This window comes from Girardinichthys multiradiatus, chromosome 17, assembly GCF_021462225.1.
Source record: "Girardinichthys multiradiatus isolate DD_20200921_A chromosome 17, DD_fGirMul_XY1, whole genome shotgun sequence".
NCBI classification, from domain to species: Eukaryota; Metazoa; Chordata; class Actinopteri; order Cyprinodontiformes; family Goodeidae; genus Girardinichthys; species Girardinichthys multiradiatus.
In genome coordinates this window covers 14012372-14038844 of record NC_061809.1, presented here as the reverse complement: position 1 = coordinate 14038844, position 26473 = coordinate 14012372, and the positions used below count along the sequence as shown (strand labels likewise).

The 26473-nt window shown below is 41.8% G+C and overlaps 1 protein-coding gene across 1 annotated transcript; it reads right to left on the bottom strand.

Moving 5' to 3' along the window:
• cntn1b (contactin 1b) lies at positions 1-26081 on the bottom strand. The gene is made up of 24 exons (XM_047390290.1): positions 25932-26081; positions 15964-16108; positions 15815-15850; positions 15613-15739; positions 15350-15531; positions 10644-10739; positions 10208-10420; positions 10034-10133; positions 9317-9501; positions 9120-9244; positions 8900-9017; positions 8665-8815; positions 8444-8571; positions 6194-6366; positions 5949-6072; positions 5695-5862; positions 5398-5547; positions 5241-5311; positions 4903-5155; positions 4621-4742; positions 2145-2334; positions 1936-2057; positions 1679-1835; positions 1-1595 (listed from the first exon to the last, which is right to left on the bottom strand). The coding sequence occupies exons 2-24, from the start codon at positions 16016-16018 to the stop codon at positions 1519-1521; spliced, it is 3123 nt and encodes a 1040-aa protein (XP_047246246.1). The 5' UTR covers positions 16019-16108; positions 25932-26081; the 3' UTR covers positions 1-1518.
• Between the last annotated feature and the right edge of the window lie 392 nt (positions 26082-26473).

Sequence of the window (26473 nt, the reverse complement as noted above, 5' to 3'; positions counted from 1 at the left end):
TGACTGTTGAATTATTTTAATAGTTTTCCAGCTTTACATAAAGGAAAGTAGCATTATGATACATACAGATGTGTATATCAGCCAAGCACCTTACCTCCTGCCTGTTAAAATGCATCTTGTTCCATGATTCATGGGTTTCAATTTTTTTTAATTTGCACAAAAAAAAAAAAAAAAACTGCTGGGCTTATGCTGTTAGGGCAGAAACTGGGAAGTTTTAAACAAACCATGGGTCAAAAATTGTGAACCCATTTGTTGTGTCACAGAGAGAAGAAAATTTGCTATTCTTCACAGACCAATTTGAACCCTACAGAGACCTGATCAGACCTCACATAAGCGGAAATAAAATAAGAACGAAGATGGGAAAATGATGCTGTATGATAATGTTAAGGTCAGTGGGTTGGGTAAATGGCTTGAGTTCACACTTAAGAATGAGTTTGTTTACCTAAGATAACAATAACCTTTAAAATTCTAAGGAGCTATAAGCACAAGCTATTGCTGATAAGTATATGAAATTTAGTTGCAACTATGCCAACTCTTCAGTAAGGAAAGTAGCTGTAAGCTGTTGCTAAATACCAGCCTCACCTTATTTGCACAACTGACCAAAGAGATGCTCTGGAAAAGTTGGCAAATTTTGTACATTTTTCATCATTTGGACGCGATGGAGTTCTGACTGTTCCCTGAGGACTGGGCCATCAGTGAATGCTTTGGAGGTGGCCACCACAGCCCCACAGCTGCAGGACTTTGTTAGCTATATATGACAAATTGTTCCTTTGTTTTTTTTTTTTTTTTGAAGCCCGGCAGTTTTTAAAGTAAATCAGCAGTACCAGCATGGATTGTGTTGCACTGAATAATTCAGAACACACAGCACCTTGTAAAAAATGTCCAGGAGAATGTTTAACAAAGACAAAAAAAAATATTCTATAAAAGGTGCTCCTGTTTTATAAAAAAAAAAAACTAGACAAAACAAATTCACCAAATAACAATCACTTAAAATTTTGTTTTCAGTGATTGTTCTTAACATCTAAAGGTGGTTCACAATGTTTAAATGCAAGCTCCTTTTCCACACTATTTAAAAAAAAAATACAATAAAATAATAGGTAAAAGGATTGAAAGAACAGGTTTTTAGTGCAGTGACTTTTCTTCACATGTATTTCTATCTAAGCAGTGTTTCAATTATGGGCTCCAACAGTCATCATCTGTCTTCATTTACAGTGAAAAGAATCTCTGCATTTTTGTTCTTGTGTTTATGAAAACTCCAGCTAAAATTCTCACTTTTCCTTTTAGATATCATGCTGCTGTCTTTGTACAGTACATGGTCTAGAATAACTGCACCTGGCAACAAACCATTTTATTTGGGAATCAAAAGTCTTCAGTGTACTATCACAAATACTGTAAAAATGGATACTAGCTATTGAACTACAGTGTAAAGACTTCTCATGATGACTCAATCTTCCATTAGGTTCAAGTATTTGCTTTCTGCAGTTCATTATATACAATTTACTTGCTTTACGATTACCTTTACAAACCTGTAATACACAGCGCCAGCAGCAACAAGAATAAGAAATGTATTGTTGGTGTGGTCAGAGATGCTTTACCTAAAGAAGAAACAACATGACAAAAGTTAATAATAAAACAACTAGAGACATATTAAACAATCTCTTGTTATCCTGATGCTTACCCTTAATACTTATCATCCTGACTGGGCCATCTCCCCCTTCATAGCGACCACGAACCATCAGTTCATAGTCTCCAAACTGAGGCATTGGGAAGTCCATAAAGTGCCAGCCAGTAATGTAGACCTTCCCATAGATGTACCCCGTCTTTCTAAACATGACCTGACAAAAAAAAAAACCAGCAGATTTTAAACATTCCTGTTATCTCAGCAACCTAAAAGCATTCTTACAGTAGAGTTTAAACAAAGCCAACTATACCCACCTTGTAGTACAGGGGGAAAGAAACATTCCCAAGCCAGTCGTACTGGATATGGTCCCACCATACATACAACCACTGTCCTGTCCAGCTGACATAGCGCCACATTCTGGGAGGCTCGGAAGGTGCTGCAGAAAAATGGTTTATTTTATTTTTTATTTTGTTTGCATATGTATCATTACACATCTTGTTGTTAGTTTTCAAGTTCTTCTCACGTGGCCTCTTTGTAAACATCTCGCAGTGTTCACCAGGGGGTCCAAGACCAGCTCCGTTGAAGGCCCTGACCTCAATGAGGTAGTGTGAATCTGGCAGCATATTCTCCAGCCGGGTCTGATTGACTGTACCTGGAACAAATATGCGATTTGCTCCTGGCTCTGGGTCATCATATTTTCTCCAATATTTGACCTGTTAAGTAGGATACATTTTTTGTAGGTGTTTTGGGTTTTTGATTGGATACTATGGTAGACATTGGTGAAATATTTAAATATTGTGCTTCATATATAAAAAAAAAAGAACAAATTGGAAATTACTGAACATTATACATATAGTTAGTCTAAAACAAAGATGCATATAGGACCAAAACTTCACACATTTTCTAATTTAGACCCGCATACACTGTGGAATAAACAATATCGTCTTTAGAACCATTTATTCTTTTCATCTTGATAAACTCTTAACACTGTCATTTTAATGTACACCGATAACTTTAAAACCATCAAGCTGTCAGAATCCTGACATTTACTACAACAAATCTTGTGTCACAGTGTATTTATTTGGTTCTGTATTTGTTTATGTCTAATCAGATGTTTTTGATGTCTTTGAGTTCCCGTTTCTGGTGTTTTATTTCCTAGGTTCTGTTCTGTTGACTGTGAGGTTTTATTGTGTTTTTAGATCTGTTGTTCTCCCCGTGCTCTGGTTCCCTGGGTGTGTTTTACAGTTTGTTTCTTCATCTTGCTCCTCCATGTCCTCATTTGTCCTCATCTGCTTCACCTACTCCCTCTGCCTCCCTGTCTCCACGTCCCACCTGTTCCCTGTTTTCCTGATCACCTGCCCTATTGTTTCATGTACACCTCGTCCCTGTTTAGGTCTGTCTTGTCCTTTGTTCCACGCTGTGTCGTCATGTCTTTTTGTCATGTCTTTTGATACGCCTCTGAAGTCTCGTTGATGTCCCTTTTGGATATTCTTGTATACCGGCATCACGCCTGCATGTAAGTGGACTCTCTCATTAAAGGAGTTTTCCCACCGATCCCTCTCTGCTTCCTCCGTGCCTATCTACACTCTGGTCCACCACCACAAGAAAACACATTATGACATCTTGTAACAATGTAATTTCTGTAAACAAATTCCAACTCTGAGGATACTATAGTCATCATTAACAATTATTTATTTAAAAACTATTCAAAAACTCTACTAATAAGTTACTGCATATGATATTTAAAATCATTGTATTATATTATTTTCATTTTAACTTCATTTAAGCAGGTAAAATGTTTTGTTTAAGTATTTTAAACACTGTACTACTTTTCATGGCATACCTGTGTACATCATTTCTTTTTTCTAAAATATTTAGCAAAATATCTATCATGTCAATAATATATCACTTACATTCAACTGTCATTCTACTCATAGAACTTCATTGGCAAATAACCAGTTTTGCATAGTTCTGATGCTGCTTCTGCAGCAGTCGTGACTTAATGCATAGCAATGGCACATGTCATGCCATGCAGTAGTCACATGGCATGTGTCACATAATGTCCAGCCTAGTAATATACCAAAATCTGAGGTTTACTACAGAACACAGTATGATGTAAATTTCTATGGAAATCAGATGATGGTGATGGGCAGCAAATATTGCCTTTTTAAAACCATTGATGATATATTTATACTTTGGGATAATATATAATTAATACAATACTTTCATTGCACATCTGAAACCTGCAGCCAATGAAACTGCCAAAACATAAGGTTTACTACAAAAAGCTGTAATTATCGTAGTTAAAATGTTAATATTTTGAAAATCACTGATTGTAGAACCCACTTGGTGATAGGGAGAAACAATTACTTCTCTAAAGCCATTGTTGATCTTTGACTACCCTGGCATAGTCTTAACACAAGCATGTTAATACCCACCTGAAGCTCAAAGATCACCAGACTGTAAAATCCAGAGGTGATGGGCAGAAACAATTGGTTCTCTAAAACCATTGCTGAAATCTTTCCATCTTGGCATAGTCTCAACACAAGAGTGATTAAGCACAGTGTACACTTAAAACTTGCAGACCATCAGACTGATAAACCATTTATTTAAGTAAACTTCATGTACAATAGTATAAAGCCTAAAATTTATTTTGTAAATTTGAAGAATCTTAGACCCCAAATATAAATTGCAGGAACAATTGGTTCTCTAAAACCATTGTTGGTATCTTGCCACCTTGGCATAGTTCTAACACTGCAGTTTTAATGCATGTCTGATGCCTAAAGACCATCAAACTGTCTAACTCATACAGAGACATTTTGGACTTCCTAACAAATCATGGTTTATATTTTACAAGTCTTTTCTGATGGCATTCTGATGCATTATAGGACATTGCTAATTTCATTGTTGACTTGTGTAAATGTAATTATTTTTTAAACACATTGTCCAGCAACATTTTTGGCCTGTAATTCTAAAAAATGACAGAAAAACTTCCTTACCTGGTATCCCTCAATATACTGCTGCAGGCCTGTTCCAGTATCAACAACAGGCAGCCACCAAACCACAGCTTCAGTGGAGGACACTGGCCTGGCGTAGACATCTGTGGGAGGTTCTGTTGGGACTGGGTAACAAAAAAGAAAATAATTGTTTTTAGAAAAATATATAAACTGACTAAAATGTTACTCTGAACCTTTTTTGTGTTGATGAAATTATCAGATTACATGTCATGTAAATTTGATTAGAAATTTGCTGGGCTTGGAGATATTAAGCAAAAATCTTACCATCCCTTGGATAATAGATGACCTTGGTGAGGCTGTACGGTCCGTCTCCTTTCACATTAAATGACTTAATCTTCACCTGAAACTCGCGCACCTGAAAGTCCTCCTCGGTTGGAATGAAGTAGGAATCTCTGTGAACATATCTTCTTGTCTCAGGGTCTGAAATGGTCTCATACCACCAGTCGTAGGCATCGTGAGGCTTAAAAGCAACAATGTACCCAAATTTCTTTCCATAGAAATACCAGGGCTGCACAGGCTGAGGATTCCCAATTTAAAAGAAATCGGTGTGAATTAAAGGTTCAGATAAGGGATGAATTTAGGTTGTGAATTCAGAAACTTACATTCCATGTGATGATAATCTCGCCATTTCTACCTCCATATCCTGCCACGTCTGTGGGAGAAACGACTGGAGCTGGACAGAAGGCAGCTTAGCGTCAGTTTTCCATAAAAATCTGCTACATGGCACAATCATAATAAAACATTTCTCAGTGTACTTACGAGCATCCCAGGTTTTGATCTTAAGGGAAGGTATACTGGCTTCCCCAGATCCATACTCATTGGTGGCGATGATTCTAAACTGGTACACCATCCAAGGGTATAAGTCTGTGACATCTGCTTTCTCCATAGTCCCATAAAGAATGGTTGGAGCTGAGGGATACAGTTAGAAACTGCTAAAAACTGACTTAAGTAGAGATTAGATTGGAATTGCATTCATAGGCATCATTAAAAAGAAATGGCTTTTGTTTGTTGTCTTTGGAGCAAGATGGCCCTCTGCTGGTCTTAATCAGCACTCACATGTGCTAGCATTCCTCCAGTCGTCTTCATTCAGAGCCCAGAATTGTCTGGTCTGAATAGTGTAGTACAAAATAGGATTGTTGTGCTCAGCTGCTTTGGACCACAAAAGCCTCACCCATGTATCCCCAATCTCCTCGATCCGGAGCACGCCAGGGGGTCCAGGAACACCTGGAGATTTCGTGTTTAACTACTTTAAAACACTAATGCAAAACACATACAGTGGTCTCAGTTATTAATATAATGCATGGACTTACCTACGACTTTCAGGTCTGCATAAGCAGTGTCTTTGTCCACCACGGTTTGAGCAGTGCAGGTGTAGCGACCTTCATGCCAAATCTGTGCATTTTTTATTCTCATGTCACCGACTCCATCTTCATTCTGTCCAATACAAAAAAATGATGGATCCCAGAAAATTTAAAACAGTGAAGCATTTTTAATAATATTTACATATACATTTTAAAAACTCCAAGGCTTAAAAGTGATTAAAATGTTGACTTGCCATTACTCGTTCATAGTGTTGCCACTCAGCATTAAAGTCAATGACTCTGAAGTCAATGGCCCAGATAAAAGTGATGTCCAGCATGGGGTCATATGAAGCAGCGCACTGGAGGATCACTTCGTCTCCAACTCTGACCTCGGAGTCCTCAGGTGCTGCCGTGATACTTGTTGCCTCTGAGAATGAATAAAAACAGACCAAGTTTAATATATGATGGATATAAAACTATATGTAGCAATTATAGTACTGTAAGTGGATTTCAAACTATTGTAATGCCTCGATTTCCAGGGTTACATCAAAACATTTTATGGTAACTTTGGCAATCCACAGGAAAACTAAACCTATTTTCAATTTACTGCTAGAGCTGTTCAGATTTTTATATACAATCTTTGGGTTTGTAGTATTTTTTTAGAAGAGAATCAGGTTCACAGCATCATAGATCATTTATCAAACCTAACAGTGGGAAATAAGGAGCTTTTTCAAGTATTTATTCTTTGTTTCACATCAGACCGACCTGAAATGTTTGTTGTTGAATAATTTGATTGTAGTCCTGTTTTTTGTTAGATCAACACACTTCTGCCTTACTTATGTAGAAGCTACACCTGGCCTGACTCTGTGTCTACCTGTGACACCTTTCTGGAGAGGGGTATTTTCCAAGCTTCTGCTGGCAACAAGTTAATGCTCACCTTCTACAGATGATCCACTTGGCCCTGTCTTTCAGTGTTTAACCCTTTCTCTCTCCTAGACATAGTAATTGACTGAGCTTTTACTGTAACTAATTATATGTGCTCTCTTTCAGACTCTAACCTTGAAAACTGGCTCAAAGTTTATCTGTTCTTTCTTTCTAGGTGAAACGACTAAAGGAGCTACATCCATTAACATTTACTTTTCCTTCCCATAGAAAGTACTCCTGGATCAGTGCTTCTTTGTGTCTCTGCTCTGTTCTCTCAAACCCCCAGTCGGTCGTGGCAGATGGCCGCTCACACTGAGCCTGGTTCTGCTGGAGGTTTCTTCCTGTTAAAAGGGAGTTTTTCCTCTCCACTGTTGCTACATGCATGCTCAGTATGAGGGATTGCTGCAAAGTCAACGCCAGTGATGGTCCACAGTCCACTGTCTCTTCCAGGTGGAGTGAATGCTACAAATCTCTGACTCGATGCAATCTGCTGGGTTTCCTTAGACAGAAAAACTTTTTATCCAATTTGAATAAATAACTGAATCTGACTGCACTGTTCAATGATTAGGATTAATTGGAATGTATGTACCTGACTTTTGTGAAGTTCCTTGAGACGACGTGTTGTGAATTGGCGCTATATAAATAAACTGAAATGAATTGAATTGAAATTAAGTAGCATGTTCTCTTGTCATTTTTATTTCTAAGAGTGGCTACCAGAAATGGACATTTGTTTCACACCCTATTTATCCATCGATCAATCGAGTCATGAATGACTAATTCAAAGTTTCAAGACAAACTGATCAATTTCAAAAGACATGAATTTAAAAATGCATCACTTACATTAATTGCTAGGGTTGCCACCAAAAGGTTAATAAAAAAAAAATTGTTCTTAACATGAGATGTTGTCCTCCAATGAATAAATAGAACAAAAAGGTTTTTTTTCTGTTTCTATGAATTTAAACCTCAGAGTCGTGTTTGTTCTGTTTAAGTTAACCTTAAATTTCTACTTTTACATGGTTTATGTTTTTGATTAAAACCCAGTTAATTTTGTAGGTTGATTATGCTAAAAAAAATAAATACAAAATAACGTCAGTTAGCAAATTTTTATCTAAATAATAATAATAATGAACAGCCTCCCATGGGTTTTCTTGTAATATAACATATCCTGTCAACTCTGATGAGCTTCCCTGTCCCTACTAGGAAAAAATAATTCCCAATGCATGACACAGCCACCCCCAGGTTTCACTATGGGGATTGCATGTTCAAGGTTATGTGTCATGTTAGTTGTCTGTAAGAAGCACAGAGCATTTTGCGTATAAGGCCAAAAATGTTAGCTTTGGTGTCATCTAACCAGAGTAACCTTTCCCACATGTTTACTCTGTCCCCTGTATGGCTTGTAGTAAACTGCAAACATGAATTCCCATCGCTTTCCTTCTACAATTACTTTCTTCTTGCCAGTCTTTTATACATACCGGATTTATAGAGTGCACGGCTAATAGTTGTCCCACACAGTAAGTTTTTGGTTTTAACGTGACAAAACATTGAAAGTTCAAGGTGTATGAATGCATATACCAGCTAACCTGTGATGATGAGATATCCTGAACTGTTAGCCTTCCCTCGGTCATTCTCAGCTAAGCAGGTGTAAAAACCTTCGTCATTTTTGGTGGCGTTGCGGATCTCCAGGCTACCATCGGGCATGACAGAAACGCTAAAAATGGGCAGAATCAAGACAATTCATTAACATACACCGAAAAGGTTGTTTGTGACTCCAGTGTTTAATAGGAAAATTGCTTATGCTGACCGTGAGCTGTTAAAGAGGACCTCTTTGCCCTTTGTCCAGGTGTATCGAGGTTTTGGAGCAGCTCTTGGCTTACACTCAATCACCACACGTCCGTCTTTAGCTCCAAGTAGATGATACTTTACAGGGTTAAGCTCGAATGTTGGAGCCCAGGCTGGAGGGAGATAGTAGGGGGATTTTTCTTTTAAATAGGTCTTTTACAAAAAAGAAATGCCTCTTCTGCCCCGAGAGAGCTTACCAACAACTCGCAACTCAGCGTTGGCATATTTGATGCCCCAGTAATTCTCAGCAATACACTGGTACATCCCAGAGTCATCAAAAGTTAGACTGGAAAATTTCAGCTCGCCTTTCCCATACTAGAGAAAACACATGTGAGAGAAGAGTGTAGTTTTAAGGAAAACTATGAGACTTGAGATTACACAAATTCTTTAAGAAACGGCTAACAAAGAGGTCTTTACCATATATCCATCTTTGTACCAACGGATGAAAGGGAAGGGTTTTCCTGAAGCCACGCAGCGCATTGTGTGTTCTGATCCAATGTCCACTTGAGTGTTGTTGATAGTTTCTGCCCATTCAGGTGCAGCTACATGCATATAAAGGGAATTATTATTTCACAAAAAGCAAAAAAAAAATGCAAACGTTTTACTTGACTTACACTCCACATAAAGCCAGGCTTTATGCCAGTCCTTTCCTTTGGTGTTGATGGCTTCGCATTCATAGGCTCCAACATCCTCATACTGAACATTGTACAGATGAAGCACGGCGCCTGATTCGCTGATCTCATGATTGGCAGGGAGGTCCGTTGCGTCCACCTTCCTCCACACAATATGTGGGATGGGACTGAGTGAGCATGGTGATAAACAAAGGGACAGATTTTAGTCAAGATGAACCTAACACTTAGAGGGCATTGCAAAAGCAATCACTTTTGTTACATTGCAAACACAAACATCAGTGTACTTTATTAGGATTTTGTGTTATAGACTAACACAAAGCAGTGTAAACATCTGAAGTGGAAGGAAAACTATTCATGGTGTTAATTTTATTTCTGACAAAACATGGCTGCGGCAAAAACAGAGACTCTAATATACAAACAAAACCAAACTTGACAAAACATGAACAAGACGACAAAACTAAAGCATGACCAGGAAAATAACAGAAGCATGATTCAAAATCTAAGAAGAATAATAACAAAAGAACGAGTCAAAACCTTAACTGTGAAAAACACAAGAAAATCCAGAAACCAAAAACCAAACAACCCCAAATCATAACACTCTATCTAGGGATCTAGGGATATTTATAATGTTAAAAGGTCAGACTTAATACCATGTGAAGTTATCAATTAAGCAAACACCAACTAGGTTTTAAAACATACTTTCCAAGAGCAAAACACTCCAATGTAATATTGGAGGCCAGCATTGCAGTGGTGTCTGGAAACTTCACCCTAATGTCTGCTGGATATTTTCTCTCCTTACCTGCAACAATAAAAGATAAATATCAATGATACAGAACACAACATTTTTTTTAACTGTCACAGATTATGACTAACCATCCTCTGGAGGTGAAGGAAGGAGAGGAATAAACTTGGAGTAGACACTCTTTCCTATAATGGGACTGGAAACAAAGCAGGAGTAGTTTCCTGCATCCTGAGCTTCCACCTTTGAGATGTACAAGTTCCCCGTCTTCTGGGAAACAAACCGACGGCGGTCTGTGGGCAGGAAAACTGGGAACTCATTGTAGATCCAGCGATAGGTTACTTCCTCTGTAGATAAAAACACAGATGTGCAGTGAAGTGAAATTTCAATGGAAAAATAATCAGCGGATTTCACACAGTTGTGCAACTTTAGCAGCGAAATAATTTTTACTTATTTTTCTGCAAATTATTTTGTGGCTGTTTGAGAGATGTATGTTAAAATGATGTCATTGCATGTTTTAGAGCTAATAAACAAAAAAATGCTAAGGACTGAGGAAGAATGTATACATACGTGGCCAGGCTTTTGGGGGGGCACACAACAGAACTGCTCCCTGACCTTCTTTAACATACACCGGGTCCCTCTCGTCATCAGGAAACTCCTCAATATCTACATAAAAATGCTAACAAATTAATGATGCAATAAAAAGGAAAGCAAAATAGTGAAATGATACTGTTTTTTTCTACAAAAGCACGTTAGCCATTCATTCAGGCAACCACGGCGCCCAATTCTGTCTGTCATGGGACATGCTGCATTAGGAAATTTACACTGCTCAAAAAAATAAAGGGAACACTTAAACAACACAAAATAACTCCACGTAAATCAAACTTCTGTGAAATCAAACTGTCCACTTAGGAAGCAACACTGATTGACAATCAATATCACATTCTGTTGTGCAAATGGAAAAGACATCAGGGGGAAATCTTTGGCGATTAGTAAGACACACAATAAAGGAGTGGTTCTGCAGGTGGGGACCACAGACCACTTCTCAGTACCTATGCTTTCTGGCTGATGTTTTGGTCACTTTTGAATGTTGGTGGTGCTTTCACACTCGTGGTAGCATGAGACGGACTCTACAACCCACACAAGTGGCTCAGGTAGTGCAGCTCATCCAGGAAGGCACATCAATGCGAGCTGTGGCAAGAAGGTTTGCTGTGTCTGTCAGCGTAGTGTCCAGAGCCTGGAGGCGCTACCAGGAGACAGGCCAGTACACCAGGAGACGTGGAGGAGGCCGTAGGAGGGCAACAACCCAGCAGCAGAATCACTACCTCTGCCTTTGTGCAAGGAGGAACAGGAGGAGCACTGCCGGAGCCCTGCAAAATGACCTCCAACAGGCCACAAATGTTGATGTGTCTGCACAAACGGTTAGAAACCGACTCCATGAGGATGGTATGAGGGCCCGACGTCCACAAATGGGGGTTGTGCTCACAGCCCAACACTGTGCAGGACGCTTGGCATTTGCCAGAGAACACTAGGATTGGCAAATTTGCCCCTGGCGCCCTGTGCTCTTCACAGATGAAAGCAGGTTCACACTGAGCACATGTGACAGACGTGACAGAGTCTGGAGACACTGTTGGAGAGGGATCTGCTGCCTGCAACATCCTTCAGCATGACCGGTTTGGCAGTGGGTCAGTAATGGTGTGGGGTGGCATTTCTTTGGAGGGCTGCATGGCCCTCCGTGTGCTCGCCAGAGGTAGCCTGACTGCCATGAGGTACCAAGATGAGATCCTCAGACCCCTTGTGAGACCATATGCTGGTGCGGTTGGCCCTGGGTTCCTCCTAACGCAGGACAATGCTAGACTTCATGTGGCTGGAGTGTGTCAGCAGTTCCTGCAAGATGAAGACGTTGAAGCTATGGACTGGCCCGCCCGTTCCCCAAACCTGACATCATGTCTCGCTCAATCCACCAACGTCATGTTGCACCACAGACTGTCCAGGAGTTGGCGGATGCTTTAGTCCAGGTCTGGGAGGAGATCCCTCAGGAGACCATCCCCTGTCTCATCAGGAGCATGCCCAGGCATTGTAGGGAGGTCATACAGACACATGGAGGCCACACACAATCCTGAGCCTCATTTTGACTTATTTTAAGGACATTACATCAAAGTTGGATCAGCCTGTAGTGTGTTTTTCCACTTTAATTTTGTGTGTGACTCCAAATCCAGGCCTCCATTGGTTAATACATTTGATTTCCATTGATTATTTTTGTGTGATTTTGTTGTCAGCACATTCAACTTTGTACAGAACAAAGTATTCAATGAGAATATTTCATTCAATCAGATCTAGGATGTGTTATTTGAGTGTTTCCTATATTTTTTTGAGCAGTGTAGGTAGTCTTTTGAAAATCTCAGAGTTAAGGTCAATGTCTTGTAACTCAACAGAGACAAAAACTAATTGTATATGCTTCTGTCCTTCTTACTTGAGTGCACGTCAGTCTGTGCACTGAGGAGCATTAAATGCATGTGAATCATCTAAGGGGCACCTTGAAGAAAAACGGTGTTGGATCAGCAGATTAATTCCAAACAAGTCAGTGATTTCTACGGTGGACAAATTGTAGACAACCACACATGTTCATAAATAGCTGCATACGTTGGGCATAACTGTGGAATGATGGCAGCTTTGGCACAGCTGGAAGATGGTCGATGTCAGAGGGAGCGTTTTATTCAGAGATTGTACTGATCTGCTGGCACATGATGATCCATGGCTTATCGGCCAGGGCAATTATTTTGGAGTTCTGTATGGCGCTGGCCTCAGTGTTACAGAGGGAAACCAGGAGGAACCGTGCATCTCCAGTGCCAGTTCCAGTTCTCACTATGCTGCAGTCTTTCAACCGGAGCTTTACAAAGAGAGCTGACTGACAGGTCGGATATTTAACAGTCATCCCTTAGCCGGGCCATGCCAGCCATATGGGTCGGCCCCATCTGTATGTTGCTGATCTATAAACATTTCCACTAAACAGTGGCTCTCATTTGCAGTGATGAGCCGCGTTCTGAATGTAATCAGAGCTATGGACTGCACTCATACTTCTATAATGGCACCATCTGTAAGTGAATATAAATTTATGAATAGAAGGCTTTTCATTCAATATATGTGCAACCTACTTATGACGCGCTAATGTGTCTCACTAATGCAATGGCACGTTGGCCTCCTGATCTCATGATTCCATAATATAATAACAAGTGTTGGGAACGAACCTTAAGCAGACTCTGTGCGCGATGGCTGGCTTCTAGGTAATTTTCTATTTTTTTTTCCTTAATGGTTTTAAAGATTTAAAGTACTTCACATAGTGTGTGTGGTGACAGTCTTCCTAATAGAAATATGGGAGGAATATTCATTCATTATAATGATCAGCATTGAGCTGTATTTGAGCTTAATGCAGCAGCTAGAGTGCTGTGTGGATTTGATACAGACATTGCAGAACTAAATGGGGTCAGGTTTGAGTCACTGATGTCATTCAAGAAGTTGTTGGTTTGCTGCAGTTCACTACAAATGTCCCTCATGATGTGCAGACACAGTCTTTCTTAGCGTTTTTTCGCTGACAGGAACCGGTTCTTTGACTGTAACAGTACTGTTGCCATGGTTATTTGGACACATGATGGGTGACTTCCAGCTGTTTATACTACTTTGTATATGTATTTAGGGATGGGGACTGGGGGATCCAAGTGCCACATGCAGCTACGTCTAATCCACCGCAAATTGGGACGTATGAAGGTTACATGTGCGGTGGCATGTGTGCGCACAGTTTTGTATATCTCAATTTTTTGTGTACCGCAAGTTTTAGAATTTCTCCATATAGCAAACATTTAGAATGAAGGCTGTGCAGTCTTTTGTACATAAGGCCCCAGGTGACTATGACCTCATTCAAGCGTTTGGTAGATGCATAGAACAAATCAATGCATGGATGCGCCATAATTTTTTTCAGTTGAATTAATAACAAAACTGAAGTAATTATTTTTGGGCCAATAGAGGAGCAATTAAGAGTCAGCACACAACTTTAGTCACTACAGATAGAAACCACAGATCAGGCCTCAATCTGAGTGTAGTGATGGACTCTAATGGACCTGAACCTACAGAGGAACATAAAGACAATTACTAAGTTGGCCATCTATTGCCTGAAGAATATTTCCAGGATTAAAGGACTAATGTCCCAGCGGGATTTCAAAAAAATTCATCCATGCATTTATCTTTAGTTGAATTGATTACTGAAACAGTGTCTTCACAAGTCTGACTAAAAAGTCTCAGACAGCTGCCGCAGATCCAGAACACGGCTGACCTCATCCTCACTAAAACTAAGAAAGTAGAGAAACATCACTCTGAGTTCTTTTAAATTTGTTTAGAGTTGCCTTTAACTGTTTTATCTATTAACTGAAACATAATTTATTTCAGCCTGTAGTCCAACTTTTCTATACTTTCCCTCATTATGCCACTGCAATGTACTTTTTTTTGTTCTCTTATTTTTTCATCATGTAAAGCACCTTGAAATGTCTTATTGTTGAAATGTGCTATACAAATAAACTTGCCTAGCTATATATTAGTTATGCTAGTTCGTTTATCATGCTAATACAAGACGCTGAGGACTGTTGTCAACTCTCTAAAAGTTCTATCTGACTGCTCTCTTACACACACATCACCTCTGCTTCTAGTTTAATGAATGTATAGACTACAATGTGACCAATGAATTGCCCATTGGGTCTAATAAAGTTGTCGGAATCTAAATAAGTAATGTCTGTCTGTGCACAACAAAATGGCTGCCTTCCAGGTTACAATAATGGAATAAATTATTTTACAATCTAACAAAACAGCAAATTAGAACCATTTCCTCAAAAATATTTGGTTATCAAAACTCTTGAGATGGTATTGCAGCTAAGACATTGTGCAGGCATGCAAGGCAAAAGAAAAAGTATGTAAACTAATATCTCTCTTGTAAAGAAGATATCTGATGTTTGTAGTTGCTAGACATTTTGACTTTTTGCAGATTCATACTTTTACTATTTTTGTGGCTTCTTTGCAGACTTTTTTGGGCACCTTTTGCCTCAAGTCATTGCTTACCAACCATGCAGAAATTCGTACCAATAAGGGGGAGATTTCCCACTCGCTTTGACAAACGATGATTTTAATTTACTTATACTGTTATGAAATAATTTAAACAGGGTTCAAAACTGACCTAACATTTATTTTTTTTTCAAAGACAAACTTGTATGCTCAATGTGTGACATGCTCACATCCAAACTTAACCCTGGCCTCCTTGCTGAGAACAGTGCCGTAGATATTCCTTGCCACACACGTGTAGGTCCCAGCATGTTTCTTATGGATTGGGTTAGTGATAACCAGGTTTCCTCCAACTAGGCTGTAGTGCTCATCAGGTTGCTCCATTAGCTTGATTTCCCAGTTATCCCGGCGCCACCTATTTGGGAACAAACATTGTTTGTGGTGTGTGAACCAGAGATACTGTGAAGATGCACACACACAAAAATATTTTGCTTACCTGTATGTGGCTGGAGGATTTGCACGTGCCCTGCAGTTCATGGAGATCCTCTTATCAGGCGAGTCATCGGTGTAGACGACATCCATAGGTTCCTCTTCAAAAATGGGACCATACCCGGTAGCGTCCTCTGAGACAATTTCAGAACAAATGTCAGTTTATGTTTTAAAACCTCACAAAATAAACCTTGATATTTTTAACTCACCTCCATATATTCTGGGCTCACCAAACAAGACCGCCACTAATAAAGAGGAAACATTGTCATGCCACCTCAAAATGCATTGAGTTTACACTTGACTGCAATCATTTTTGTGTAATTTTATCATTATTATAGACTCAGTGGTTTAGTCTTACATGTGAAGGGCACAGAGGAGAGGAGGCCTAGCAGTAATAAAGCTGTGGAAGCCATGATGGGCAGTAGGCAGAGTCTGTGCAACTTCGTGAATCAGATGGATGGTAAGACGGGTGCAAGGAAGTAGGCAGATGGAAAGGGCATGACCTGGAAAGAGAAACCAAAACAAAGAGACCAATATATTTTTATTCAGCTGAGTATATAATTTAGATTAATATGATTTTGTCTGCAGAGATACATGTAAATCAGCTAACTGTTTCCAGGTAATATTCAGGTCGATACCCCTGATTGGTCAATAGTTGTTTGGTAGCTTAAATGTGATATTTTTCTAGTCAGTAAATGCATCAAATTTAAGAGCAACCAGGTTATTCTGACAACAACACTTTTTGATGTGGAGGATGCTACTTGAGGACTCAAAGCTATTTATTATAGCAGTGACGGGTTTAATATTAAAATCAGAGGAAACACAGAAGTGTACAAATCTATAGAGAAACTACATTTTCAATCATGTGTTCAAGATGTCTGTGGTTCATTTAGGTTGCAAGGAAGAGAGAGAGATCAAGACTTTAAGCAGATACTGTAACAGTAAGGCTAAGCACATTTTATCATATCAAGCTTTACACCTCTGTTTATTATGAAACGTGTTGGAATTTGAAATGTTGGCGGCCTTTTGTAAATCTTTAATTTATGTTTCTTTAGGAGATACACACATAGATTGCTGTTTTAGTGATGCTAACTGCATTAACTGTGCTAATTGCTAATATAAAAAACTAAATGTTATTTAAAATTTTAACCAAAATACTTTTTGTAAAGTCTTACAATATAAAAAAAGAGATTAGATGCTATTTTGTAGCAACTAATCTTACACACATGACATTGCCTCAGTTCCTAGTGTAACTATTTTAAGACCATTTTAATGGAGGATGGCTAGAGAAAATGTTTTAAATCTTGTTAATTATTTTTCTTTCTGAAAAATTTGAATCAGCTAATATCCATTGAGGTTGATTGTTTAATCAACACATTCATATAAACCTAGACATGAATAAGCAGGGTGATCTGTGAGATTTTCAACAACAGAAATACTCTAAGCTGACCTAGCTGCGACAGACAGACAAACAGACAGACGTCTGAATGTGGCATAATTCAGATTTGAACTGTAGCAGAAATCTGAGGTTTACAGTGTAAAAAGAAGAGGTGACATCATAGTCCCCTGAGGTGCTCCTGTGCTGCTGAGCACATTTTTAAATGTAATGTCCTACAGCCTGATATACTGTGGTCTGTAAGTGAAGGAATTGTGAGGTAATACATTTAAATGATTCAGGGTGTCAGTGACTCACCAGCAATTGTCAGAGCTAAATCCTCACACAGGAAAACACAAATACTGAGACGTGCTTGCCTGCACTCAAACACCAAATCCTTCCAGTAGCTCACTAGATGTGTCTTGTCGTGCACTCACTCAGTATGGAACAATCAGGCAGAGGTTTAAGATCGAAACGGATACAGAGGGACACTGCTATATATAGCAGAATGCACTGATGACTAAGAGGTCAACAGAAAATGCTGTATTGATAGAAGACTCATCCTTCTGTATGCAAACACAACCATCATCTGGGAAAGTTGCACAGCAAAATACAAAGAAAGCACAAGGGAAACCTTTGCATCTACATCCAAAATAGTTTCTGAATTACAATTTATGAACTAGGCTTCTGATTAAAATTCATAATAGCTCAAGAAAGCTTGGTTTGTCTATGTTTTGTGTGCCAGATGATGGTGTACAAATCAGATATGCTAATATATCTAGGAACAACATGTACCGAAGATTGTTTAAACCTGTTAATTATCACTGGAAGAGTGAGGCTGCAGGGTCTCCGGCACACCCTTATGCTTGCACTTACTGTTCAAACATGAATGTTGAACATAACTGAGGCAAGTAAGGCATGTAGTGCTTTAATTTTTGTTCTGGGTTCTTTTGTCACCTCCTGGATGAGTCATTGACACACTCCTAAAGTATTGTTAGTAGGCTGGCCAGTTTCAAGTTTCCAACATTTGTGAATCTTCTGTGGATTAATGAGGTGTGGCATAGAGGCGATTTGCTGATGAACCGTCACCTTAACGTGGTGGAGGGGTTTGAGTGCTCAAATTATCCTAGAGGCTATGTTGTCTGGGGCCTAAATGCCCCTGGTAGGGTCTCCCATGGCAAACAGGTTCTAGGTGATGGGTCAGACAAAGAATGGTTCAAGAACCCCTCATGAAAAACACAATATCGAGGCACGTGACGTCGCCCGGTACGGCGGAGCCGGGGTCCCACCCTGGAGCCAGGCCTGGGGTCGGGACTCGTCGGAGAGCGCCTGGTGGCCGGGTTGCTCCTCGCGGGACCCGGCCGGGCCAAGCCCGAACGAGAGACGCGAGGCCATCCCCCAGTGGGCCCACCACCTGCAGGGGGAACCGTGAGGGACCGGTGCAAAGAGGATTGGGTGGCGGACGAAGGTGGAGACCTCAACGGCCCCATCCCCGGATGCTTAGGCTGGCTCTAGGGACGTGGAATGTCACCTCGCTGGGGGGGAAGGAGCCTGAGCTTGTGCGGGAGGTTGAGAGATATCGACTAGAAATAGTCGGGCTCGCCTCCACGCACAGCGTGGGCTCTGGAATCCATCTCCTTGAGAGGGGTTGGACTCTCTTCTACTCTGGAGTGGCCCACGGGGAGAGGCGGCAGGCTGGTGTGGGTTTGCTTGTTGCCCCCCAGCTCAGCCGTCTCGTGTTGGGGTTTACCCCAGTGGATGAGAGGGTGGTATCCCTGCGCCTTCGGGTTGGGGAGAGGTCTCTGACTATCATTTCAGCCTACGGGCCGAGTGGTAGTGCAGAGTACCCTGCCTTCTTGGCGTCCCTGTCGGGGGTGCTGGATAGTGCCCCTCCCGGGGACTCCATTATTCTGCTGGGGGACTTCAACGCCCACGTGGGGAACGACAGTGACACCTGGAGAGGCGTGATCGGGAGGAATGGCCTCCCCGATCTGAATCCGAGTGGTGTTTTGTTATTGGACTTCTGTGCTAGTCACGGATTGTCCATAACGAACACCATGTTCAAACATAAGGGTGTCCATCAGTGCACTTGGCACCAGGACACCCTAGGCAGGAGGTCGATGATCGACTTTGTTGTCGTATCATCAGACCTTCGGCCGCATGTTTTGGATACTCGGGTGAAGAGAGGGGCTGAGCTGTCCACTGATCATCACCTGGTGGTGAGTTGGATCCGCTGGAGGAGGAGAAAGCCGGACAGACTCGGCAGGCCCAAGCGCATAGTGAGGGTCTGCTGGGAACGCCTGGCAGAGCCCTCGGCCAGGGATGTATTCAACTCCCACCTCAGGGAGAGCTTCGACCAGATCCCGGGGGATGTTGGAGACATAGAGTCCGAGTGGACCATGTTCTCTGCATCTATTGTCGATGCTGCTGCCCATAGCTGCGGCCGTAAGGTCTGCGGTGCCTGTCGTGGCGGCAATCCCAGAACCCGGTGGTGGACACCGGCAGTAAGGGATGCAGTTAAGCTGAAGAAGGAGTCCTATCGGCTGTGGTTGGCTTGTGGGACTCCTGAGGCGGCTGACGGGTACTGTGAGGCCAAGCGTGCTGCGGCCCGGGCTGTGGCAGAGGCAAAAACCCGGGCCTGGGAAGAGTTCGGTGAGGCCATGGAGAAGGACTACCAGTTGGCCTCGAAGCGATTCTGGCAAACCGTCCGGCGCCTCAGGAGGGGGAAGTAGTGCTTTGCCAACACTGTTTATAGTGGGGGCGGGAGACTGCTGACCTCGACTGAGGACATTATCGGGCGGTGGAAGGAGTACTTCAAGGATCTCCTCAATCCTGCCATCACGCATTCCGTGGTGGAAACAGAGGCTGGGGACTCGGGGTTGGACTCTTTCATCACCCAGGCTGAAGTCACCGAGGTGGTTAAAAAGCTCCGCGGTGGCAAGGCTTCGGGGGTGGATGAGATCCGCCCTGAGTACCTCAAGTGTCTGGATGTTGTAGGGCTGTCATGGTTGACACGCCTCTTCAACATTGCGTGGCGGTCGGGGACAGTGCCTCTGGACTGGCAGACTGGGGCGGTGGTCCCCCTTCATAAGAAGGGGGACCGGAGGGGTGTTCCAACTACAGGGGGATCACACTCCTCAGCCTCCCTGGTAAGGCCTACGCCAGGGTATTGGAGAGGAGAGTCCGACCGATAGTCGAACCTCGGCTTCAGGAGGAACAGTGTGGTTTTCGTCCCAGCCGTGGAACACTGGACCAGCTCTATACCCTCTACAGGGTGCTCGAGGGTTCATGGGAGTTTGCCCAACCGGTTCACATGTGTTTTGTGGACCTGGAGAAGGCATTCGACTGTGTCCCTCGTGATGCCCTGTGGGGGGTGCTCCAGGAGTATGGAATCGGGGGCCCTTTATTAGGGGCCATCCGGTCCCTGTACGAGCGGAGCAGGAGTTTGGTCCGCATTGCCGGCACTAAGTCGGACCTGTTCCCAGTGCATGTTGGACTCCGGCAGGGCTGCCCTTTGTCGCCGGTCCTGTTCATAACTTTTATGGACAGGATTTCTAGACGCAGCCAAGGGCCGGAGGGGGTCTGGTTTGGGGACCAGTGGATTTCATCTCTTCTTTTTGCGGATGACGTGGTCCTGCTGGCCCCCTCTAGCCAAGACCTACAGCATGCGCTGTGGCGGTTCGCAGCCGAGTGTGAAGCGGCTGGGATGAGGATCAGCTCCTCCAAGTCCGAGGCCATGGTACTCGACCGGAAAATGGTGGCTTGTCCTCTTCAGGTTGGAGGGGAGTTCCTGCCTCAAGTGGAGGAGTTTAAGTATCTCGGGGTCTTGTTCACGAGTGAGGGAAGAATGGAGCGGGAGATCGACAGACGGATCGGTGCAGCTGCCACAGTAATGGGGGCGCTCTGCCGGTCCATTGTGGTGAAGAGAGAGCTGAGCCGAAAAGCAAAGCTCTCAATTTACTGGTCGGTCTACGTTCCTACCCTCACCTATGGCCATGAACTTTGGGTCATGACCGAAAGAACGAGATCACGGATACAAGCGGCTGAAATGAGCTTCCTCCGTAGGGTGGCCGGGCACTCCCTTAGAGAAAGGGTGAGGAGCTCGGCCATCCGGGAGGAGTTCGGAGTAGAGGCGCTGCTCCTCCACATTGAGAGGAGCCAGTTGAGGTGGCTCGGGCATCTATACCGGATGCCTCCTGGACGCCTTCCTCGGGAGGTGTTCCAGGCACGTCCCACCGGGAGGAGGCCCAGGGGACGGCCCAGGACACGCTGGAGGGACTATGTCTCTCGGCTGGCCTGGGAACGCCTTGGGCTCCCCCTGGAGGAGCTGGAGGAGGTGTCTGGAGAGAGGGACGTCTGGGCATCTCTGCTGAGTCTGCTGCCCCCGCGACCCGGTCCTGGATAAGCGGAAGACGACGAACGAACGAGCGAACTTCTGAGGCGTCCAGGAAGCAAAGGTTGCCTTTACAGCAGTCTTCAGCTCCTCTGAATTGTTGAATGTGGTATCCATCATCTTCCTCTATATGGGGTTTAGGTCAGGCAAGTTTGCTGACCAATCAAGCACAGTGATACTATATAGACACTTAAAGCAAGTGTTGACAGTTTTGGCAGTGTGGGCAGGTGAGAAATGAAATCAGCATCTCCAAAAATCTCCAAGCCAATAGAAGGGAGCATAAAGGGCTTTACAATGTCCTGGTTTGACTTGATAAAGCACAGTGGACCAACAAGGGTAGAGGACATGCGTCCCCAAATCATCACTGACTGTGGAAACTCCAGACTGTCAGCAGTTAACATCAAAATTAACTAAAGTCTTGAATTGTATCAGCCTGTGTTTGATGTATCTATTGAATTACTGAAATTAATAAAATTTTTGTTGATATTCTAACTTACTTAGATGAACTTTTAAGTGTTGAACAGAATTCAGAATTAGCTAAAATCAGTATCAGCAAGTCTGAGCTTCACAAAAATTGTAGATCAGAAACTAAAGACGGGCTCTACCAGCATCCAGTGTGAGTGAAATTAAAGCTAAAACCTATTCAAGGAGAAGCATCAAGTTAAAGCTTAATTTTCTACATCACAGTCAAATGTTTGTTTAAAGTCTAGATCACAAAAAAGCCTCAGGATCTTATCACTCTTCTCATACAGAGATGAAATGCAAGAGAGTAAACGTTTTACAGGTCCTTCTCAAAATATTAGCATATTGTGATAAAGTTCATTATTTTCCATAATGTAATTATGAAAATTTAACATTCATATATTTTAGATTCATTGCACACTAACTGAAATATTTCAGGTCTTTTATTGTCTTAATACGGATGATTTTGGCATACAGCTCATGAAAACCCAAAATTCCTATCTCACAAAATTAGCATATTTCATCCGACCAATAAAAGAAAAGTGTTTTTAATACAAGAAACATCAACCTTCAAATAATCATGTACAGTTATGCACTCAATACTTGGTCGGGAATCCTTTTGCAGAAATTACTGCTTCAATGTGGCGTGGCATGGAGGCAATCAGCCTGTGGCACTGCTGAGGTCTTATGGAGGCCCAGGATGCTTCGATAGCGGCCTTTAGCTCATCCAGAGTGTTGGGTCTTGAGTCTCTCAATGTTCTCTTCACAATATCCCACAGATTCTCTATGGGGTTCAGGTCAGGAGAGTTGACAGGCCAATTGAGCACAGTGATACCATGGTCAGTAAACCATTTACCAGTGGTTTTGGCACTGTGAGCAGCTGCCAGGTCGTGCTGAAAAATGAAATCTTCATCTCCATAAAGCTTTTCAGCAGATGGAAGCATGAAGTGCTCCAAAATCTCCTGATAGCTAGCTGCATTGACCCTGCCCTTGATAAAACACAGTGGACCAACACCAGCAGCTGACACAGCACCCCAGACCATCACTGACTGTGGGTACTTGACACTGGACTTCTGGCATTTTGGCATTTCCTTCTCTCCAGTCTTCCTCCAGACTCTGGCACCTTGATTTCCGAATGACATGCAGAATTTGCTTTCATCCGAAAAAAGTATTTTGGACCACTGAGCAACAGTCCAGTGCTGCTTCTCTGTAGCCCAGGTCAGGCGCTTCTGCCGCTGTTTCTGATTCAAAAGTGGCTTGACCTGGGGAATGCGGCACCTGTAGCCCATTTCCTGCACACGCGTGTGCACGGTGGCTCTGGATGTTTCTACTCCAGACTCAGTCCACTGCTTCCGCAGGTCCCCCAAGGTCTGGAATCGGCCCTTCTCCACAATCTTCTTCAGGGTCCGGTCACTTCTTCTCGTTGTGCAGTGTTTTCTGCCATACTTTTTCTTTCCCACAGACTTCCCACTGAGGTGCCTTGATACAGCACTCTGGGAACATCCTATTCGTTCAGAAATTTCTTTCTGTGTCTTACCTTCTTGCTTGAGGGTGTCAATAGTGGCCTTCTGGACAGCAGTCAGGTTGGCAGTCTTACCCATGATTGGGGTTTTGAGTGATGAACCAGACTGGGAGTTTTAAAGGCCTCAGGAATCTTTTGCAGGTGTTTAGAGTTAACTCGTTGATTCAGATGATTAGGTTCATAGCTCGTTTAGAGACCCTGTTAATGATATGCTAATTTTGTGAGATAGGAATTTTGGGTTTTCATGAGCTGTATGCCAAAATCATCTGTATTAAGACAATAAAAGACCTGAAATATTTCAGTTAGTGTGCAATGAATCTAAAATATATGAATGTTAAATTTTCATCATGACATTATGGAAAATAATGAACCTTATCACAATATGCTAATATTTTGAGAAGGACCTGTAGATAACTTTTTAGTTAGCAGCCGCCAAGTACTTCCAAAGCTATTTTTGGTGTTAAAGGCAGAGGACAAAAACAAAAAAATAATGACAGAATGCTAAAAATGCAAAACAACCACCTTTTTTACTCTTTGCCAAGAGCCACAATTTAGGGGCAGTGCAATCCAATACAAAGGAGAGACTGCAGCACTGGGTCCTCGGGCAGTCTTGATGACTCAACACTAACATTGCTACAGCACGCAGTACTTAGCTGCATGTGTTTGCCACTGCAAGTCAATATGTCCTCTGTCTGAAAGCATGGAAAAGCAAAACCTGCTATAGCAAATCTCCACGATAATAATAATTCATCACAGGACAAATCTAACTGATGCAAAAACGTGAAAATATATGTGTATAGCTTATAGCTGCAACAATCTATTAAATTGCAATTTCTGATCAATTCATTTGAGAGTGTTTTCATGCATTTCCCTCTGACGGTAATCCTATCACAGATCCTCTTTGGATTCCCTGCCATGAAATTTAGGTCACACGTATTAAGCCGAGCCTAGTGCTTCCGCGAATGGCTGAACAGTGATGTCTGCTGTGGCTTTGTGGCTTCAGGAATCACTGTCAGAGTAATCTCTGAACTTAAAACAAGGAATAATAAGTCTTCCTTATTCCTAGATTTAAATCATATCTTTGATTTAGATAAAAAAATTAAAAAATATATACAATTTGCATTTTGCAACATGCTGAATATATTAAACCAGTGGTATGGCATGTATAGATTTACTTTACATTAACAAATGTACACTGACAATAGAAAACCCACCTGGGTAATGACAGAATTTTACTGCAGATTTTAGCAAGTAGTAAGTTTTTTAATAGCTTTGTGTAAAATAAAACTGTTAATTCTGCCGTGTGTGCTTTTGGTTTGATGACATCAAAAGAGGCAACAATTGAGCTGATCAGCTGCCATTATTAGCAAACATTATGGTGCACAACCGTTTTTGACAGATTTCGACATACAGTAGACTTTGAAGGATTACAGTTGCATCAACCAGACCATCTGATTTTTTTAATAGAAACTGTGCTCAAACACTGTTGGATATTTTCAATAATGAAGTCTGCTCTGGTTCTCTTCATCAAACACTTTCAACTGTTCCCAATTTCTCTTAAAACCCACCCTGTGTTGTCCAATTCGACTGAAATGTTTTGCTTCAGCTGTACAGATTACATGGAAACACAATTTAAATAATTTTGAATGAAAATATGTGAATAAAGATGAAAAAGACAACTATGACTCAAAAGAACTTTGATCAGTTGCCTTACATGATGTCACCAGAGGCATGTCTGCAGGTGGAAGCTTTTTTTTTTTGGGTGTGTAGATTTGATCTGTTCTTTACATCAAAAATAACAAAACTAATAAAGGAAAAGACCACAACCTGTATTTGTTTCTATAGGTGACAAACCTTTTGTGTTTTTAAAGTTAGTTTTATTGATTTTACCAAAAAAACGAAATCTCCTTTAAATCAGTTTTCAAGGAGAAATTATCCCCTCTTTTACTCTTCTTTCTTTTCTTGACAATCCAGAAAAGAACAATACATAAAGAAATGATTAGCTATCTGTCATCACTGTAACTGCCATACTTGTTTTACATATTTTGTTTACAAAAATAGCTTCTGTACATTAGTACAACAACATTTCGGGAATCTTTTGAGATTTTTACAGGAAATACAAAAGAAAAATTATATGCACCGTAATATAATGATTCCGAAAAAATGCATTTGTGTATTTAGGTACTGAGAGAGTTGCCACTTAATCGGTTGATGCCATGAGGCATCCAGCGGCTGCCTTCGCCCTTGCAGCATCTGCCACTTTAACCTTGTGTATCCTCCCTGCCTTTACTTCCTTGTTTTCATGTGTTTATGCTGTGAAGACCATAACTCTGACTGCAGAATAAGTGATTTTTCAAATAGTGATGACTCTAAGAAGGCCGCCCAAATAAAGCCTCTAAAAGTAGCTGCGCAGCTCCTTACATCACCTCACCCTAATGACGCCGGAGTGGCACCGGTAATTCGTTGCTCTGCATTGCGGTACTCCAGAGCCGGTCCACTTCAGCACCATAACGCCCCAAGACATTCCACATATATTAACACAAGCTGAGGCACGACGAGGCGAGTCAATCTTACCTTTGAGACGGGATGAAGAAGGAAGAAAAAAAAGAAAATCAGTTTGCTGTTTTCATGGCACACCTGGACCCGAACCGCATCGGCCCCAGACACAACCCACCCACCGGAGCGTCCCGTTCAGACCGAACTTTTCTATTGGATGAGAGCGTCACGTCAGGAGGGCGGCGACAGTGTGACTGCGATTGGTCCATGAGAAGGAGATGATGGGAGTGATGCTGAACAGATGCAGCTGCGCATCTCAAACAGGCGAAGGCGTCATGCAAATGAAAAAAAGGGATCGACAGAAGTATTTGTGCATTTACAGATTTTTTCGTTTTATGTTGTTTTGTCACACTTTAATGTTTCAGATCATCTGAGAAGTGTTAATATGAGACAAAGTTAATGAGTAAATAGTTTCAAAATGCAGTTTTCAAATGACAAATAAATTAGTTTAGGGGCAACATGTATCCAAGCCATCCAGGCCCTTTGTAAAAAAAAGTAATTATGCCCTAAAACTAATAACTGGTTGTACCACCCCTGGATGCAACAACTGCATCCAATAA